Source organism: Marmota monax, unplaced genomic scaffold (assembly GCF_021218885.2).
Source record: "Marmota monax isolate L192 unplaced genomic scaffold, Marmota_monax_Labrador192_F-V1.1 WCK01_AAM20220418_F8-fsc00041, whole genome shotgun sequence".
Lineage (NCBI taxonomy): Eukaryota > Metazoa > Chordata > Mammalia > Rodentia > Sciuridae > Marmota > Marmota monax.
The window spans coordinates 7,820,561-7,839,416 of NW_026695238.1; the positions used below are offsets into that span (position 1 = coordinate 7,820,561).

General features: G+C 40.9%; 1 protein-coding gene across 1 annotated transcript in view; it reads right to left on the bottom strand.

Annotated features, from left to right (window-relative positions):
• Positions 1 to 12,846: 12,846 nt before the first annotated feature.
• Wdfy1 (WD repeat and FYVE domain containing 1) overlaps positions 12,847 to 18,856 on the bottom strand; it is a 52,336-nt gene continuing 46,326 nt past the window's right edge. The window contains exons 11-12 of the mRNA XM_046439720.1: positions 16,969 to 17,077; positions 12,847 to 16,199 (exon numbers count right to left, since the gene is read on the bottom strand). Of these exons, the coding sequence (XP_046295676.1) occupies positions 16,140 to 16,199; positions 16,969 to 17,077 (169 nt within the window). The 3' untranslated portion in view covers positions 12,847 to 16,139. The remainder of the gene's footprint in view (positions 16,200 to 16,968; positions 17,078 to 18,856) is intronic.

Sequence of the window (18,856 nt, forward strand, 5' to 3'; positions counted from 1 at the left end):
TTTGAGAAAAGGCATTCTACAAATTGAAGTAGACTTGAACACATGGAAACATTGTTTTTACACAGAATTGCTCAACAAGTACAAGCAAAGTTCACATGGAAAAACAAATACATGAGAGCAGTCAGGAAACGTTTAAAAAGAGAAGCTACTACATGGGATTAGTCCTGCTAGAGGTTAAGACACCACAAAGGCTTCATAACTAAACAGGGCAGCACATTGCTTGAGTACAAGAACCAGCAGAATGGCACACAGAGCCAGAAATGGACCCAACCACTTTTAGAACTTTATTACAAAGGCAACATCTCAAATCACTAAGGTAGAGATGTCTGTGTAATGAATGGTACTGAGGCCCTGATTTGCCCTTTGGGAAAATGCACGATTTGATAGTACCTCACACCACATATGAGAATAAACTCCATATACATCTTCATGTAAAAAGAAAAAAAAATACAGAAGTACTAGAAGAAAATATCTAAAGCTCTCTTTAACCTGGACACTGGGAAGGTTTTCTAATAAGAGCTAGAATCAGTAAAAAGAAAACATTGACAAATTTGATCACCTAGGAATAATAAATTTCATGGCAGGCAAGAAAAAAAAAGGCATTTTTTTTTAAATGAGAAACTATACAACCAGAGAAATGAAAAGTTATATTCTATTTGTGTACAATGAATCCAAGTGCATTCTGATGTCATGTTCAACTAATTAGAGCAAATTTTTAAAAAATGACAAACTAAAAAAGAAATTTGCAAAATATATTAATAAATGCTATATCCCTAATGTTTAAAGAAAGACCTCCTCAAAGTCAAATGTTTTCTTTCCTGTGTGGAAGCAAGAGAGAGAAAGAGCAAATGGGAATTGGAAAAAAAAAAAAAAAAACCCCAAAAAAACAGATCTCATGAAAATAGAAGGAAGACCAATAGAGTGGTGGGAGGGGATGGATGGAGAGGGAGGGAGGAAGGACGACCTGGGAAGTACTGGGGAGTGAAATCTATCAAATCTGCGCTATGACCATATGTGACCATAGCACAATGGATTCCACTTGCATATGTAATTATAATGCACTAACTAAAATAGTAACGGAAGAGATCAATAGAGTAGAGCAAGCGGATCAAGGGAAGGAGGGGGGCAAAGCAAAGGCACTGAGAAAGGAGACTGATCAAATTATGTTATGTGCATGTACAAATATGGCCTATTAATCCCACTTTATGTAGAATTATAATGCACAAATAAATTTTTTTAAAAAGCTTCTTTAAAATTGATGGGGAAAGAATCAAAACACCTGATAGACAAATGGGCAAAAAGGCATAGCAATCAAATTTACACATGCCCGAATGCAAGCTGGTTCAATGCTTTGCGATTTGGCAACACCTAACAAACCTACATATGCATTTATTTTTGACACAGAAATTCCATTTTTAAGAACTTACATGAAGATATACCTCTGGCAATACAAAAATACACATTCAGAAGTAGAGGCCTAATCACCACAAGATTGTTGGTAATTTAAAAATATTGGAAACCAGTTATATACTCTTAGCTAGGAGGCAGTTTCATTTAATATGGTGTAGGCTTCCTAAGCAGCAGTACAAACCGTCAGCAAGATCTCTGGGAACTGATGTGCAGCAATCTCCAGGATACACTGTCCAGTGAAAAATGCAAAGTGCAAAAGGGTATTTACAGTATGCTACTTGTGTGTAAGACAAAAGGCGAAACAATGCACATACATTGCTCTCTGCACAAAAAGCGCACTGTTAACCAGGAGCTATACAATGATATAACTATAGACAAGAGGTAGAAAAGAAGTGGGAAGGATGGATAGAATAAGGTCGTGGCAGGTCGCTTCTCCAAGTAGAGCTTTTGGTAGTTTCAGCATTTGAATTTGAGTTGTTTCACACCTATATTAAGGTTTTCCAGGGAAACAGAACCAATAAAATGTGTGTGAAAGAGAAAACACAAAATTTTATGGAATTGGCCATTGCAATTATAAAGACTGGCAAGGACAGAATCTGCAGATTGGCCAGTAGGCTAGAGACGCAGGCAAGAGTCATGTTGCACATCTGTCTTCTGGCAGAATTCCTTCTTAGGGGAGATGAAGCTGCGTTGAGGCCTTCAAATGACTGGATGAGGCCCACTATGCCATGGAGACCAATTTGCTTGACTACTGTCTATTGTTTTAAATGAAATTTTATTCAAAAAACACCTTCACAGAAACATCCAGAAAAATGTCTGATTAACTAACTAGGCACCATGGCTCAGTCAAATAGACACAAAATTAACCATCACAATAAGCTTAAAAAAAAGGAAAAGTAAGGCTGGGGAGGTTCCTAACTTGTGATACAAATAAAGCAAACTCTATTTCACATGAATAACAAGAATCACTGAACAAGGGTTGAGGAGAGGACTAATCTAAGCAACTGGGGACAGTGTGTGGACTACATCCTCTCAGGCTTAAATCTAAAGAACTTTTAATTAGGAAACAACTTCCTCCCTCTTCCCTACCCCTTCCTGCTCCGCTCCCCCTCCTGCCCCTGCCCCCGGCACCACTTCCTTTTCTCCATCTCCTCCTCCTTCCTGTGAGTCAGGAATTCTTGAACTATGTTCTGCATGGTCTAGGATTCAACAAGTAAATAAATAAGTAACTACAGTAGGGATGCTGGAAGATAAGTTCCCCACTTTGCAGAAGGACGTGTAAATCTGGGTAAGACACTGATAAAATGGCCCCTGTAGTACTGGCCTGGAATTGGAGTCATCATGAAGAAGACAATTAGAGGTTTAGATAGAGGTGACAGTGTGGGTAAGAATGTGGGCTTCCATGTGTGCTATGAGTGTCTACACGTGTGTGTGTGTGTGGGGGGGGGATTTATGTCTGTTTCCAAAGCCCTCTCCCTTGAGAAGACCTAGAAGACCTTGATCAGTGCCAAAGCAAAGCACAGCCACCACCCAGATTTGGTTTCCAAGTGCTGTAAAAAGAATCACAGCTCTTAGAAGAAATGGCAGGTACCAGGACTGATGTAGGGCAAGTACAAGAAAAGCAGAGAAGGTCTCCTTATGCCAGGAAGTAAGGAAGTGCTCAAGGAATGAGCACAGCATATGAACAGCTCAAAGGGTTCCCACTGGCAAAATCTGGAATAATGTGAGCAACAAAATAAAAGCAATAGCAACAGAGTATAACCTAGTGAATGCAATGTAACCCCACTCGGCTACACAGATTGATTCATTTATAAAGAGGAAGCACACAAGCAAGGAAATAGATGGAGAGAGACAAAGGGGTTTTTGTTTTGTTTTCTCCACATTTGTATTGATACATTATAATTGTACAGATTGTGGGATTTATTGTTACATATTTGTACATTCACACAATGTAACAATATAATTTGGCCAATATCATTCCCCAGCATTTCCTCCCTCCCTCCCTACCTCCCACACCTTGGTCCCTTTCCTCTATTGACCTCCCTTTGATTTTTAGAGGAGATTCACTCCCACCTTTCTTTTCCTTTTTCTTCCCTAGCTTCCTCAGATGAGAGAACACATAACTACATTCTGGGTTTGACTTATTTTGCTTAATATAATAGACTCTAGTTCCATCCATTTGCCTGCAAAAGACATAATTTCATTTTTTTATGGCTGAATAAAACTCCATTGTGTATATACGTCTCATTTTCTTTTCATTCATTCATGGATGCTTGGTGATTTCATAGTTTGGCTATTGTGAACTGTGCTGCCATAAATATAGGTATGCATGTGTCACTATAGGATGATGACTTTAATTCTTCAGGGTAAATACCAAGGAGTGGTATACTGGGTTATATGGTGGTTCCATTCCTAGCCTTCTGGGGGATCTCCATACTGATTTCCATAGTGGTTATACTAATTCACAGTCCCAGAAACAGTTAAAAAAATATTCTCCACATCCTCTCCAGCATGTATTATTTTCTTGAGGACTGCCATTCTGAATGGTGTGAGATGAAATTTCAGTGTAGTTTTGATTTGCATTTCTCTAATTGCTAATGATATTGAATTTTTTTCATGTGTTTCTTGGCCATCTGTGTTTCTTCTTTTGAGAAGTGTCTGTTTAATTCATTTGCCCATTTATTAATTGGGTTATTTGATCTTTCTGTGTAAAGTTTTTTGAGTTCTTTATATATTCTAGTTATTAATCCTCTGCCAGAGAATAGCTAGCAAAGAGTTTTCCCCATCTGTAGGTTTTTCACATTTCTAATTATTTCCTTTGCTGTTCTTTTTAATTTGATGGCAGCCAGATACATCCTTCTATATATGAATATCCAGTTTTTCAGCATCATTTGTCAAAAAGCTTGCTTTTTGTCCTTTGTATATTTTCTGCACCTTGAGATAAAGCTATACTTTTATTGTCGAGGGGGTGGGTACCAGGGATTGAACTCAGGGGCACTCAACCACTGAACCACATCCCCAGCCCTATTTTCTATTTTATTTAGAGACATGTTCTCACTGAGTTGCTTAGGGCCTTGCTTTTGCTGAGGCTGGCTTTGAACTTACAATCCTCCTGCCTCAGTCTCCTGAGCCTGGGATTACAGGTGTGTGCCACCACATCTGGCTGAGACAAAGCTTATAGTAGAAAGGAGTCAGTTAATGTTGAAGGAATCTGGAATAAGAAAATCATCAGCTATCTTGGAGAGTATCAAGAAAACTGTCAAGCAAAAATTATCAATGGATACAAAATTAGTGGTGAAGATTTGAAGAGTAATTTACAAAGTCTCAAAGTATCAATTACATACATAAACCATAAAGGATTAATATTTGGAGAATTTGGGAGGGCGTGTAGGGTTTTTTTGTATTATTCTTACAACTTTTTCTAAAAGTTAAGAAAAGAAACAGCTGATTTCACCCTCTGTAAGTGATCATAATTGTGGACCAACAGCCATCTGCATGTCCTAGATAACAGGAATCTCTAAAACATATATTGAAAAGTTGACAAGCACATTAAGAATATTTACCTTGAAAGATTTATTTCTGTGATAGATTTGTAGTTTTAAAAATATATCTTAGTTACTTTAAAGAACCCTATTGAAATAGTTTTCATCTGGGGTGAAATCATTATCAAATTACTAAAAACTGCAACATTAGTTGATTCTTCTCTAATAATCAGCAATACTGTGTCAAACCACAAAGTTTTGTTGTTGTTGTTGTTGGGGGTAGGGTGAAGGATAAGGAGTCAGCTTTCATATCTTGGGAAAAAAGTATTTTTTTTTAATTTTTTTTTTAAATTGTAGTTGGACACAATATATTTATTTATTTATTTATTTATTCATTCATTCATTTATTTATTTTTATGTGGTGCTGAGGATGGAACCCTGCCCCTCGTACTTGCTAGGTGAGCGACTTACCCCTCAGCCACAACCCAAGACCAAGTATGTTGTTTTTCTTGGAAACAAAAATAAAAGCTTGGGGCTGGGGATTTAGCTCAGTTGATAGACTGCTTGCCTTGCAAGCACAAGGCTCTGGGTTCAGTCTCCAGCACAACACGGAAGGAGGAAGGAAGGAAGGAAGGAAGGAAGGGAGGGAGGGAGGGAGGGAGGAAGGAAGGAAAAGAAAGAAAGAGAGAGAGAAAAGGCTTTAAATATTTCAGTTTAAAATTATATTCATATAGAAAATGATGTCATAAGAGTTGCAGGTCTTGGAGTTAAATTAAAAACCTAATTAAAATCGATATATATCCATTCATAGTTATGACTTTGAACCATGCAAAAGTATTATAAGATTAAAATATAAATTTAAAATGGAAAATACATCAAATATAAATTACTACTACTCATTATTATTATAAAACAATTCAAAATATGTTCTTTGAATTTTAACTTTAATGACACCGACACCAGATCCAACTTTAAGAGTCTCTATCAGTATCTGACAGAAACCTTGAGTTTACCTAATCTTTGAAAATTTAATAAACAGGAAGAATTTAAGGATGATGATGTTTATATCTTATGAGAACTTAAAAATGGTGGCTGGGCAGGGTGATGCATGCCTAAGGAGGCTGAAGCAGGAGAATCACAAGTTCAAGGCCAGCCTCAGAAACTTAATGAGGACCTGCCTCAAAATTAAAAAAAAAAAAAAAATTAAAAAGGCTGGGGACATAGCTTAGTGGTAAAGCACCCCTGAGTTCAATTCCCAGTACCCTTCCCTAACGGTGTTGAAATTGAATAACCGAAATTTTACTACCCTGAGGAGTATACAGCCTGTCAGTTTCTAGACAGAAGAGAATGTAATTTACCAAGACTTGACAAGCTGAGTTCTGAATCTACACAGTCTATACTAGCTGAGCACATGTGCTGTGCAGGCAGCACTCTAAGCACTTGTACATGGATTAAGTGAGCCGTAACACTCTCCCAATGAGGAGGCACCATCATAACCTTCTCTTTAATGATAAGGAAACTAGGACTCAGAAAGGTTAAGGGACTAACCCAAGATCACACAGCCAGAAAGTGATGAAAATGGGTTCCAAGCCCATGCATGGCGCCATCAGGGGCTGCACTCTTACCAACTATATCACCCCCTCTCCATCCCCAAACTCAGATGATACTTTTAAAAAGGGCCTGCACCTGTCACACACACACACAAAAAAAAAAAAACTAAATTTTTAAATGTATCAATTCTATTTATCATCACTTCCAAGGAACAAACTATGAGAATTTACTGTAGGTACGTTCATATTTCAGCAGGGTGTTCAGGAATTCATCAAGAACTATCTGCTTCTGCTCCAGCAGAGTATAAATAAAGGGTTTCAACTAAAGCTCAGGGAACTTGCACTGACAAGGATGACAGTAGGCCACTTTTAGGTAGACAAAAGGCTGGTAGAGAGAGTTAAAGAACCCAGTATTTTCACCAAAAGCAGAAAAAAAATGGGCTCCCAATTCTTCAAAATGCTGGACTGGTCTTTAAGGATGTCTCATAGTCCTTGCAGTCTTTGTGACTCCTCACACAGGTGATTCTACAAAGTCCAGAGGAATGTGGGGTGGATTAGAGAATCGCTGGGCATTTCTTTCATTGTGGACTCAAGTTTAGAATTAGAAGCAATAATTATTAGAAATGAAAAACTGCTTGCCCGACGTCTGCTGTGCTCAACTCCAAATCTCCACTTGGGTTGGCTGTTCTTTCACTGGCTCATTCATGGGACAGTAGTTCCCTGGCACATACCATGCACCAGGCAGGTTTCCAGGTTTAGGACCAGGGCTGTGTTGTGACTTCCAGGGGTCTCAGGCCACTTTTGCCTCTTGGACACTTTTCTCCACAGCAACATTAAAATTGGATTTTATAACTAGATAGACATAAAAACAACTGAGTCCAGGCTGGATTACTATATAGTCATTCTTTCCCCTACTGCTTCTAAGAGAAATGAAAGTTAAGCCATTTTTGAGGGCCATTTGAAGTATCATGATGCTTATGGTTTACTGGGAAAGATAAATATTAATTCAGGCATTTGTACAGAAGTGAAGGACATAGTTTGGGATGTGATAAATATTAAGCAGATCAGGGTAATATGGCGCAGGATCAGGATTAGAAGGAGGCAACTGAGGCTCCTGGGATGGAAAATTTAGGGCGTTGAGGCCATAGAATACTCTATTCTATGGACTCAGCCCTTGCAAGACACAAGAGTGAGAGCCTCCTTACCTTTTGCACCATTCGATGAAGCCACAGCAGGGTTGAAGGTGAGCAAGATTCCATTTAAATTAGAACTGAAATGAGGAATTCAAGATGAAAAAGGCTTCAGGCAGCCCACATACTACTTAGAGTGCTACTGACTTCCAGGACAGTACAGCTGCCAGTGGAAACTCTCTGCCTTCTAAAATGGCGTAGTTAGAATCTTACACACTGGGAGAATGAGATGTCTGCAGTCCTCTCTTTTCTATCAGAATTATAATCATTCAACAGAGTATTCTGGAACAGTGTCCTCCCCCTGCACACCACATTCCCAGAGCTGAACACGCTGGGAGGCATAGGCGTTGATAAAGTAGTACGTAACCTGCTAGCATTTCCACATTTTGTCAGTATCTTCCTTTTATTAAATGGAAGTCTATTAAATAGAATTCTAGCAAGTCCTAAAATGTAGTTTATTAGGCATTTTTATTAATAGATCACCTAGCATCCTACAAATTCAGATGCCAAAAAGAAATGAAATGATTTAGTATAGCAAAAAGAAACTATAGGTCACTCATGCACAAAACTTGGAAACTATAGATATTATAACAGCTAAAGTTTGAAATTATGTATCCACAATTAGAAAACTACACTTAGAACCAAAAACAGTCTGGCTTCAATAATTTTGAGCAACCATATGTTAAAGCTGTGCCAGATGATCAATGGTAAGAACAGACTATTCAACCTGAATAGATAGGGTAAATTAAATTCATTGGCACAGGAGAGGGGAAATTTAGAAGGCGATGACATCCTTTTATCAATCATTAAGTTTGTTTTATACAATGAGCAGTTAGGTAACATTATGGGAAAGAAGCAAATAATAAGAATGCCCACTGAGAATAGAGCTTTGGGTTGAGGGGTGTGGCTAGATGCTGTAGAAGACAGGATAAGTGGCTGCCAACAAGGGCTGGAGTGAAGTCCTGGCTCTTCACTAGGACCAAGCATGCTCCTGACCTTGGTTTCCTTGTCTTTAAAATAGGGACATGTCCTCAATATATCCAGGACAGGACTCCCACCCACTCATCCCTTCTGCCACCACTACCCTTGACCACACTGCTATCATTTCTCACTTGGGTTACTCCATAGCCTCTTCAGTGGCCTCCCTGCTCTCAGACTTACTTCTAAGACTACGGACAGCAGAGCTTCCTGAGTGACCGACTGATATGCAAGTCTTATCACATCTCTCCTGTACCAAGGGCTATCAGTGGAGCCCCCTCCACTTTTAGGAAAGGCCAGCATCTTTGCAGTGTCTCACCATTTAAATTAGAACTGAAATGAGGAATTCATGATGCAGCCCCCACTGAACTTCCACCTTTTCTGCTAAAACCACTCCCTGTCATTCAGTCCACTGTGCCATTCTGGGTGTCCTTGCTCTTCCCACACATCAAGCTCTCTGTGATCTCGGGAGTCCTTGTTCTAGGACATCCTTCCTTGATTTCACTATGGCTCCCTCCCCAGCCTCCTTTAAATGCTCTGTACATGTACCACTCTGATTATCAGTTTCATTTGGCAAATTACTCTCTGGCCACTCCACCACTGGCATTTTCTTTCTCCAGAAATCAGCCATTTTTCTCTTCTCATAGCATGTACTAATTTCTAGCGTACTATATAATTCACCTATTTATTGAGTTCATTTATTGTCTGTCTCCATCTGCAAGAATATAAGCTCCACAAGAGCAGAGATTCTTTGCTTTGTTCATTGATGTTTCTTCAAGAATATAGAATAGTACTTAAATATAGCAGGCACTATTTTTTTTTAGTAAATTAATTATTTTGGGTCAATAAAAGCACAATATGTAGGATATAATACACATAATTTATAGGAAACAGTTGTTTTCATGTATGTTCTTAGAAAACTGAAAATTATTAATTCAGAACTGTCCTGAATTTTCCAATCATGGCACTTAATTTGCATTTGCATAATGGGCAAAAATGTATTAAAATTCAGTACCCTTAAATTTGGCCAATACAAAAATGTAAATGTGCTTATTCCATACTGGGTTAGCTCAAAACTGGATTCAAAGTGGTAAAAAGGAAAACTTCAGTATCTTGAAGAAGAGTAGGCAGACATTTTGGTAGAGGGGAACATGGAAGGAATAGGAAGAAAAAATTAATGAAGACCATGATGACCTAGAAGCTTCCAGAGTGCCCTTATGGAAATCCACCTTGTTTTTTAAGGAAGCTCCTCATCTGTACTTACATCACCTTGTGTCCAAATCAATTCCTTTGCTTGGAAGAGTGCTCTGCACTCTGGTCCCCAGAGGAGGACTTAGGAGATCACTGTTCAGAATACTATTGCTGTATAACAAATCACTCCAAAACTCAATGATTTAAGACAATCATTTTATTGTATTCACAATTTGGTTGGCGAGGAATTTAGCAGAAGCTCACCTGGGTAGTCCATGTTCGGGGCATCTCAAGCCATTGCAGTCAGTTGTCAGCTGATGTGCAACCACCTGAAAGCTCAGCTGGGCTATGTCTTCCATGGTACACTCACAAGTCTGGTTCTCAGCTGGGAATACAACTCAGCTGTTGACCAGACTCCTGGTGGTCTCAGGTGCCGGCTTCCCACGAGAACCTGGTGTTAACTGCATGGCATCTTCTGATCTAACCTTAGACACTACAGTCACTTCTGCCATATTCTATTAGTGAATCACTGATGTTCCAGTGGGGTCACTGAGTTCACTATGGTTGGCCCAGATTCAGGAGGAGGGAACACAGATCCTACTACTTAGGAGGAAGGTCTGCAATTTGCAGAAGCATTTTAAAACCACCAACGGCACCCGTGTGAACATGAAGCAACAAAGCAGAGTTCTTAAAGTCTCGTGATGATCAGACCTCCTTCGAGTTTGATGTTTTGAGGAGGACCAGAAACACTTTATGGTGCCTATCCCCAACACTGTGTACTCATCATTTATAATCTACTGCCCTCAACCTTTGGAAAGTGTATCAACAGTTTGACACATGAGGTGAGATGGACAGGAGTGATGGTTGCAAACTGTTCCATTACCAGCTTGTTTCCTAAGAAAATTCACAGATTTCTATTTAATTTATGCACAGAGTACCCAAATGGTACAGATAGAAGCATCATTATTTGTTAGATACTTTGTGCCTGGCACTGGCTCATGATGTCATATGCACAAATTCCCTGTGATACTAAAGTTGGGAGGGCAGAACAAGGAGTGTGATGTAGTGAGAGAGAAGCAATCCAGAGACCACAGTAGATGTTTGGGGGGATGATGAGGAGCCATTTCAAACCTGAACTTCTGTGACTGGGACGGGAGTTGTGTGGGGTTTGTGGAACAGCATGATTCGAGGCACACCCAAACAGTCTTGTGGAGAGTGGGCTGATGGGGCAGTGGCAGGACCAGGGAGACTGGCTGGGGGGGCTAATGGAATCACTGAGAAGGTGTGGACTAGACTACGGTAGCAGTAGCTGAATCACGTGAAGTGGCCGTGACGGGGATGTGTAGTGAAGGGGTGCTTGTGCTGAGGCGCGTGTCTACAAGCTTGCCTATGCTTTCAGCACACACTTGCAACTTGTGTTCATTTGGTAGACGGCCAGCTGACAGGACTCCTGCAGCAAAAGATATTAGATGCTCCATCTGACCATGAAATGAGATATGAAAGTACAAGAATAACTTACAAGCCCCCAAATCACCCAAGTAACAAACTGATTTTACACAAGTAGATGAAGAAACAAACACATTTCTCCTTGACCATATTTCTTCCTTTTCCCTTTCTCCCTCTTGGGTCAATGCCAGCAGATGTCCCAACTTATTAGAAGGTGCTCTCCAACTTCTCTAATTCCAATAACTTGAGGAAAAGTGCACAGCAGAACTTTCTACATGCTCAGCCTAAGGTGGCATTTTCAAAGAATGGGAAGAATATAGACACTTAGTTTTATAGACACTTAGTTTTGTTCTCCATCTGTTGAGTAATGAATGATACACACACACAAAAAAAAAAAAATCAAAAAACTTAAGGATTAGAAAATCAAAGGGTCAAAGGCTTTAAGGATGCAGCAGATCTTTTTGCTGGGCACTGAGGATCCAAAGACTGGGCCCTCCTTTCTGGAGGACATGCACACAGCCTTACTTCAGTGGACTAAAGTAATGAAGATGCATTTCTTGCTTATGCAAATTCCACCGCAGGTTCAGGGCAGCTGTGTTCTATGAGATGGCTCGGTATCACACTTCTGTCCACAAATGACCCATGACTTCCATGAAAGAACATTCATGGAGAGAGCCTGTTGCCCACACTAAAAAGCTTCATCCCAGCTACTACTGCACTTGCTAAGCAGATCACAAGGCCTAACCCAAACTCAAAGAGATGGAGACACCTGATCCCAGCAAGAGCCCAGAGGGCGCACAGCCAATGTACTACAGCTATGTGGCAATTAAAAATAACAGCATATAGAACCATTTTTAAACATGGGTAAACCATCTACAATGTATCAAGTGGAAAAATAAGTATATTCCCATTAAAAATAGATCTGTGTGTGTTGTGAATGTATTTTTAAAATGTTCGAACAACATACAGCATAAGTTTAATAGTGTTTTCTCTGTGTGGTAAGATTAGAGCATTTTTAAAAACTGTTTCATATTATTTGTTACTTTACTTTTCTTATATTTTAGAGACTATTTTAATGCAGAGAAGAAACAAAGCTATATCTGTTCTTGAAAAACACAGTAACCTGCCTGGCTAGAACAACTGCTCATTGCCTTAGCTAGGATTCATTCCTCCTGGGCCTGAGCTACCATGTCTTAACTGCAAAACTGAGCTGCTGAGAGGCAGAGCTCACATGGAGGTGCTGTGCAGAGAGCTATGTCCTGAGCCTTGATGACTCAAGCAGGCCTTCCCAAACTTCAGCAGAGATCCAGCCCACCTGCCTTACATGAAAGCTCATCATGACATGCAGGCACAGTAAGGTGGGGCACCTGCAAAGGCACATGCTTTCCAGTCAGACGGATGGACAGATGGAATCTTCTTGGTTTTCTCATCTTCAAATATAAATGGTGAGGGAAGATGATGCCTTGCATAAGGATTACCAGGATTCAATAACATAGTGCAGGTAAAGCACCCAGAAGAGAGGGTGCTAAATAAATCACTGATACTACCATTGCTCGATGTCAAGAGCAAACACAACAAAAGCTAAATTAAGCAGCGTAGTAACAAGCAAGGAATATTTTATTGTATGTATATTCTCAAAAAAAAAAACCCACAAAAACAGAATCCACAATAGGAGCAGAGAACAAAGTTTTCTAGCCTCTCTGGGATATGCTGTGCACCATATCTTCTAGAAACGCTAGTACAAGAACAAAGAGTACTAATTAATATCACCCTCTGCTTCCCCAGTCAAAAAAGGCTATACAGGAAAACACTTTAAATTGTACTCTAATATAAATTTGCTGCACAATTAAACTTCAACTTATTCAAAGTTATTGTAAACTACATAAAATAGAGGAGGCTTTCGATAATCTGCTCACAATTAACAATTAAGCAATAGACACTTGAATAAACGTAGCATGTATTACTTATTTGTTAAACCTCACATATCTAATGAGCAGATGTCATTAATAACTGGTTTCTTATTTTTCAGGAGAACACCAGATTCAGTAACAGAAGTAGAAAGAACTTTAATGAACATTGATTTTAGAAAATATCTCCTGGAGTCTGAGCTGCTATAGTTTGTATTACATATTTGGGTCAGTTTCAATAGCTTTAAAAAATATAGATACTAACAAACTGAATCCTTAAAAGGGAGAACAAAGTGGTATGTTCTAGAGTAATATTTTTTTGTTTATATCCTCTAGGTAGCAAGACAGAAGAAGGACGTAATAAACAGAGATTTACAAGGTAGTGAATAATAACATGTTTCTACCTAATGCTACAGAGGTATTACTATCACTTAGACTTATTTAAAAACAGGGACGATTTCAAAATATGCTGATAACGAAGAATTGGCATTTCCTTATCACATACATTCTAGATCTAAACATAAGGATCTTGTCTAATTTTCTGTACTTCTTAGTCCCTATTTGTACAAATTAGCTTGAAGATTCAGGAATGGAAAAAACAGTAAACTGCTACACGAAGAACTATCTTAAGCGACCCGTTTAAGAGAAACACAGTCAAAATAAGGCAGTAACTATCAGCTATCTGTACCTTCCCTGTGCGCCTAATCAGTAACACTGAGAAAATAATCTTCTCCCACTCTATCAAAAATATTACTGCATTTGTAACCTCACAAGTGACAGAGACAAGATCAGTCTGGCAAACACATTTTTTTAAATGAAAAGAGATCACAGGCTCAGGCAAAGAGTAAACCATACCTAAACACTCTAGAATTTTCTAAGGTATCTCACACTGATTCCTCCTTAAATATAATTTTCCTCCTTGATTCATATTAATGCCTTAGAAGGCCTAAAATAACTCTGTGCTCTCTATGGAGCACAGGGTTGTTTATTAAGACTTTTTTAAAATAAAAAGTTGGAAAGCTATGGTGTATTCTCAGCAGCTGTGATATTCTCTTCTATCTGCCACAGACATTAAAAGGTCATATTTTACAGAAGTTAAAGAAAAACACAGCCAAAGGGCAGCACTGCTCCACAGGGTAAGAGCTCCAACATGTTCTACTCTCCTTTCAGGACTTAATACCCAGAGAAAAGCACTTCTGTTTGGGGTGAACCACTGACTGACTGAAGTTAATACATGAAGTTGAACATTCAACCTTGTGGTTAAAAAGTTACCATTGTTCAATTTGTCTTCCACATTATGTTAGTAATATACATTTTGCAGAGTCTAGGAAGTGTTTTTCAAAGAAATACCTTTTTCAGGTGATGTAACAAAAAAATTATAAGGAGCAACAAGATCATTCTTATTTCTCAAGACAATTCAGCTTCCAATGCAGATCATTCCAGAACATGGTGTACTGCTGCCTTCACTTTCCAAAGTTATTTGTGTCACACAGCCATTAAAAAAACTTTGCTTCATTGCCTGTCTTAATTTTTTTGCACCCATAAACCATGTTTATAAAGCAAATTTAGTCCTTTAGTTATCAAACAGAATGATGACATTGTCTTGATATGATCCCATTGCAGTGATGCAGAAGTTTTTTTAATCCATATCCATTGGTAAGACTAACAGAGATATTGTTGCTATTTATTTTTACATTAGTCTTTTCAAAAAGTAAGTCTTTCTCCACTCACTTCCATAACCCAAAACCAAAGATACACGTGCTGTTAAGGCAACACACAGAGAACTATTTGACTATTAAAAGATGGGTTCCCATTCCCTGCCTCTTCCTCATTCTAGTACTCTTGGTCAAAAGCTTTAAAAATGCATTTTAAACAATAGCTTTTGGCAGTTGTGAAGATGATCTAAAAGTTAGGGATTACTTTTAGATCAGGACCTGATGGTCACCCATTACAGCTGTGGGCCACCAACTCCCTCCTATGACATGGATAATACCAGTTAAACTAAAAGTCAGCCTCACTTACAAGCCCTGGAGTGCTTTTCTGAGGAGCATATTAAATTCCCACAATCTCGCAGGGGCTCGTCTTGGGACTACAGGTCTGAAGGAGAACTGGGCTCCATGAAGCAGACTGCTCTTTCCCATCACCACCATATGGCAGCTGGGTCTTCATTAGTCACTACTAGCTGAAATGAGAAAGTGTCGGGTGTTTGTGTGACTCTCATATTAACAGCACCATAAAAAAGCTATGCCCTCAGCACATTTGAGGGAAAGGGAAAAATGTGGACTATCTTGGTTACTAGAGAAATTTCACAACTCAATAACAACTGCAAAAGTCACCCTTGGCTACTGGCTGGAAGAGAAACAACTGAAGCGAGCTAGATGCTAAGCACAGAGTACAGTGCTACCTGCAGAGAACAGACATCTGTAAGTTAATCAGCAACCGCAAACAGAGAATATTCATGTGTTGCCAGCCACAGGGAGCGACCTCTGGTTTCCTAAGTTCCTATTGCACACCTGGAGAAAGGGAATACAGGTTGTCCTGACCCCCAACACCTGCTCCAACAATAGGCTCAAGGGCCCTTGAAGGCCCGCTAGTCTGAGTGGACATGTATTTGTACTTGGGACTGCTTTCAGGAAGATTTAAGCATTAACTTTTTGTTCTATTTTTTTTTCTCCCTCTAAAACTCTCATTTACTAGATTACTCTTTCCTTACCTATGAGGTCACTGTGCATGAGGAATTTTTATTGAAGTAATTTCATTCCTCAGGGAACCACTACAGACAGACCTTTTCCACATTAGTTCCCACAGGCAAGTTCCACAAGTGCCCAAAAACACACCTTTACATTTTTTTCTTTTAAAAAATGTTGATTTGTTTTTAGGTGGCTACTGCCCATGCTTGTGACAGTGGCTGTGGAGCTACATGGGAAGGATTTCACTTGGTGGAGGCCACTGTTCGTAAGGTGTTGATATCACCCAGCTCCCGGATCAGTGTGGAGAAAACCCAGTTGCCAGGCTGCAGCCCACCACAGGCGTCATGTCCCATATCTACAAGGGAAATAAGACACATGGAGAAGGCAGCACTGACCATGAGGCTAGAATCAAGTCTACGCTGACAAACAAATTGCTGCTAACCTAGAAAAGTTGTCAAATAGTCAATTATCCCATTCTCCTCTCTCATTACAAAACCTCTTAAGATCTACAGAGAGATAAAACATGCAGTTTACTATGACCTGCAAGAATCTTATAGGCAGTATAAGAAAATAACATTACGGTAATGTTTTGCTATACATTTAAATTTTTTAAAAATCCCACTGGGAGTATAAAATATTTCACGGTTTCACAACTCAAGCGGGACACTAAGTATAAAACATTTGTGTTAGTGACCCAGAGATTTAATGAAGAAACATGTGGCTGTCCCTTACAATTAGGCTGCCCTCTGTCCACAGGTAAAGGAGCATGCGAAGGCCTGGAAGGCGTAGGCACAGGCACCAGCAAAGGTCCAGGCCCACTGGGAGGAAGAGACCTGGGGACAGCCCAGGACCCCAGGATCTAAGGGCAGCCAGGCCTGGCTAACTCACTTTGCCGTCCTCCCACAGCAAAGGGAAACCCCAGAGATTCCCTGCCACCAGGGAAGCAATTTATCACAAGCATGCAATTTCTCACTTGGGGTCTCAAGTGGGCAGTAGGTTGCTTATGAAAAGGGAAGGCACATTCACCAGTTGAAACAGCAACTGTCTGGAAATGTCTGAAGCTCATTCGCAGTGTGACAATGGAACAGCCCAAACTGAGAAGCTGAGACAACGCGCCAGCTTACCTTTACAACACGGTCGGTCCCACAGGTCACCATCAGTCCCCTAGCAATGTCCATGGACATGTGGGAGATGTTATGTTTGCCTTCATGAAAGGTTGCTAGAGAGGTCCGACTGACGAAAAGAAAAGAAGTCATTGAATCACTTTAACTCCTGGAGTGAAGGGATAAGGGGTCTTGTCAGCAGTATAAACATCATAAACATTTAAATAATACTGCTAAAATTAGATTCTAATTTTTAGATTAGATTCTAAAATTAGATTCTAAAAATGTGACTAATTTAAATGGAGACTAATTTAACATTAAAGGATGACAGAGAGTAAAATAAATTAAAAGACTGTTTTATCAAAGGTTTTATAAGACACTCAAAATAGCTGATTACTTTCAATTGGAAAGGCTGATGCATAAAAATGCAAGCCTTCAACTTAGAATAGGAACTGCTAAGATCATATGGCACAGGCAAGGCATCCATCAGAAAGCGGTAGGATTCTCTGAAACCCATTTGCCTTCCATAGGTGCAGTGCTTGCTTTCACAGTGAAGGCACCCACTGTGATCTACAGCCCAGCAGCCCTCACTCCCACCGCTAGCTCATTTTACAACACTAGCCACGACACATTGACTTTCCAATTTGAGCCTCTGCCCAGGTTTGCCCATCTACTGCTTTAACAGTGATTGAAAGCGGGAAAAAAGGCAATCGTGGTTTTGTCCTGGCAGAATCAGGTATGTAGACAGATGTACACTTACAACAAATAGTTACTTAAGAATAGAATGCTGGGACTTCACAGAAGAAGAAATTCGAATAGTCAACACATATAAGAAAAAAAGTTCAACATCTCTAGCAATTAGAGAAATGGAAATTAAAACTACACTGAGAGAAGAGGAGCAGCGGCCTGCTGAGAGGCAGAGCCGCCCCCTCCCCCTGCGCCGGCAAGGTAGAGGGAACTGTGACCACCCACAGAGCAGGCCCAGCGGCCTGCTGAGGGGCAGAGCCGCCACCCACCCCCCGCGCCTGCCAGGTAGGTGGAACTGTGACCACCAACAGAAAAGGCCCAGTGGCCCGCGGAGGGTCAGAGCTTCCAATCACTCCTGCAAGGTAGGCGGGCCTGCGACCCACTGGCAGAAGAGGAGCAGCGGCCTGCTGAGAGGCAGAGCCGCCCCCTCCCCCTGCGCCGGCAAGGTAGAGGGAACTGTGACCACCCACAGAGCAGGCCCAGCGGCCTGCTGAGGGGCAGAGCCGCCCCCCACCCCCCGCGCCTGCCAGGTAGGCGGAACTGTGACCACTGTCAGAAAAGGCCCAGTGGCCCGCGGCGGGACAGAGCTTCCAATCACTCCTGCAAGGTAGGCGGGCCTGCGACCCACGGGCAGAAGAGGAGCAGCGGCCTGCTGAGAGGCAGAGCTGCCCCCTCCCCCCGCGCCTGCAAGGTAGACGGAACTGTGACCACCATCAGAACAGGCCAGACCTGCAACCGACAGACAGAACAGGCCCAGTGGCCTGAGGAAGGGTAGAGCCGCCCCCCTCCCGCGCCTGCAAGGTAGGCGGACTTGCGACCCAGAGGCAGAACAGCCCCAGAGGCCTGCAGAGGGGCAGTGCCGCTGCCTGCGCCTGCAAAGTAGGCAGAACTGCGACCACCGACAGAACAAGCCTAGCGGCCCGCAGAGGGACAGAGCCGCCGCCCGTGCCTACAAGGTAGGCGGACCTGCTACCGACCGGCAGAGCAGGCCCAGCGGCCTGCCGGCGTGGTAGGCACATTGCCCCAATTGGAGGAGGGGCAGAGCCGCCGCCCGCGCCTGTGAGGGAGACTTTGCAACTATACAAGACCAAAATAAATATATAGGGGGAAAATTCAATAGCACAACAGTTTCACCAAGTAGAAAGGAACGCAAACAGTATGA